This window comes from Ceratina calcarata, unplaced genomic scaffold, assembly GCF_001652005.2.
Source record: "Ceratina calcarata isolate Rehan_Ccalc_2016 unplaced genomic scaffold, ASM165200v1 scaffold1520, whole genome shotgun sequence".
In the NCBI taxonomy this organism is placed as follows: Eukaryota; Metazoa; Arthropoda; class Insecta; order Hymenoptera; family Apidae; genus Ceratina; species Ceratina calcarata.
The window spans coordinates 6,736-8,947 of NW_017136420.1; the positions used below are offsets into that span (position 1 = coordinate 6,736).

Below are 2,212 nucleotides of genomic sequence, written 5' to 3' on the forward strand. Positions count from 1 at the left end.
GATCAGAATAATTAATGTATAATTGAATTAATTCACATGTTCACGTAATTTATGGTACAGCGATTCGGTCAAGTGTTTCATTCACTGGGTTGAAAGTTACATGTGTTGCGAGGACTGCTCGAGGTAATTGGAGAGCAGTTCCAGTGAGCAATGGCTCTATTGTGTATGCACAAAACTTGAGAAAGATACGTGATTGCAACGTTTCCGGAAAATCAAGACTACTTATAAACGCTCTATCACTATTACAGAATTAAGACGTTAAACAGCTGCAATGAAGTCAGATAATCAATTATATGATTATGGAATTCGTAAGAGTCCAAACCAGAAATTTTATATTACGATCTTATCATTTTTAATGAACATTCTACAGAAACCTTGGAAGAGAAGATCTAATTAAGACGTTTAACTATTGCATGGAAATTAGATAAGGACTTTCACGATTATAGAATCCGAATTGAATTCGGAGTAAATATTTTTGTCGGATGAGCAACGAATCTCAATGAGCCGACGAGAGACTTTGAGACGACCACGAAGGATAGGAATGATAAAATTCGATTCCATATTGAAAAATTGTTCACGAATTCGAGCCGACTGCCACCATGTTTCACACGCAGCCATGTTCCACATATCATTACCCTACTCCGGGATCTCCTCTCGTAACGTTTCGAAAATAATCCAACAGGTTCAGTATCGGCCACACTGTTCGTTCATTTCTCTGATGATTTAATGGATTGATCCGACGTGAAATTTTTGACACTAAAATTCGTTTACTCACCGGCGAGGACGACGGCTGCCAGGAACAGCAGCACCAGCGAGGACCTCATCCTCAGACGGGAGCTCCCTGGTCCCAGATGAAAGTGGGAAAGTCTTGATTTATTCCGCTCTGCCCCTTTGGTTCACTCCAATTAAACCGGCGAAAATTTCCTTTTACAAAAGGAACAGAAGAACCGGAAGCACGTCGAAATCTGTGCCGGTACCACTTCCGGTTAAAGATCAGCGCTTGGGGCTCTTGCTTAAAACGTTTCTCGAGGACTCAGTTTTCGGCTTCAAGGACGCGGACCTTGAAGGTGTAGGTACCGCTCGCGGAATGACTGACGCCCGCCACTTCGTCGCGGCCTTATATTTCCACCACCACGTTTGGGCCCCCTCTTTACCTGGCCAGGCTCTCGACGATGCGACACGATCACCGCTCCGACAACTGTTTTGCCTGAGCTCCTGGCTCCCAGGATGCAATGGCGTAAGAGTTCGCGGTATCCAATTCGTCGAATGCGTCTCCTGTGCAGATTTTCATTGCTAGAAGACACCTCATATCAAGATTTCCTCTTCAAAAGAATTTTTACAAAATTTTATTCAAATGTCTGAGCCTGTTATTCATAAAATATTTCAACCCCCAGACTTTACTCAGTTTTATATAAAATATAAAGATTGAATACTATAAGAAATGTACACATCATGTACTTAAAGAGTAATGCCAATTATGTTACAAAAATCCTCAGTCTATTATTACTAAATGCATTAACGATATTAATAATTATGATAAACATGATTCATATTAAAGAGGTAAGTTGGTTACCAAAGAATTGTCTACGACCAAGAGACTTTCTTTCAAATTTTACGAGTCGAAAGTCCCGAATCGACGCCCAAGTTGGATCGATTCGAATTTATAGCATGCGATTCCCACCCGCAAGGATTTTGTTCCCCCAGTTTCATCGCTTTATCCAAAGGATTCGGACGGATTTGTTTGAATTGTAAAGTGGTTTTCTTTGATAGTAACAGTTACTATTATGTATCTAATAAAACATGTTAAATCGAGTTATAATGAAGTCTCTTATGAAAATACGATTTACTTTAGTTATCTACCTGTCTTGAAAATCAGTGCGTCATTGTTTCATTACAAATGAAAACATCTAAGAGAATTACGTGTGTATGCAAATGCCAACCGATCTCGAAGCCTTTGACCGGCAAATCGGTGGCTCGATGAGGAATGATCGTGTATTTAAATGGAATGTACCCTTTCGCTGAACGAATTAATAAAACGTATACGTTTTACCATCTTTAATTTAGTTCCTGGCAATCAGTAAAATGTTAATGTTTCAATAAATCAATTTCTCCTTAGATTGCAAAATAATCTTAACAAAATTCATCTTATCAAGCTAATTAAATCTATAATATTAAGAATATGATTACACTTCGTAACTGTTTAAATTAAATT

The 2,212-nt window shown here is 38.7% G+C and overlaps 1 protein-coding gene across 1 annotated transcript in view; it reads right to left on the reverse strand.

Moving 5' to 3' along the window:
- Positions 1-1,102, reverse strand: part of LOC108632227 (uncharacterized) — a 6,960-nt gene extending 5,858 nt beyond the window's left edge. Inside the window, exon 1 of the mRNA XM_018036656.2 lies at positions 776-1,102. Within this exon, the coding sequence (XP_017892145.1) occupies positions 776-824 (49 nt within the window). The 5' untranslated portion in view covers positions 825-1,102. The remainder of the gene's footprint in view (positions 1-775) is intronic.
- Positions 1,103-2,212: the final 1,110 nt, after the last annotated feature.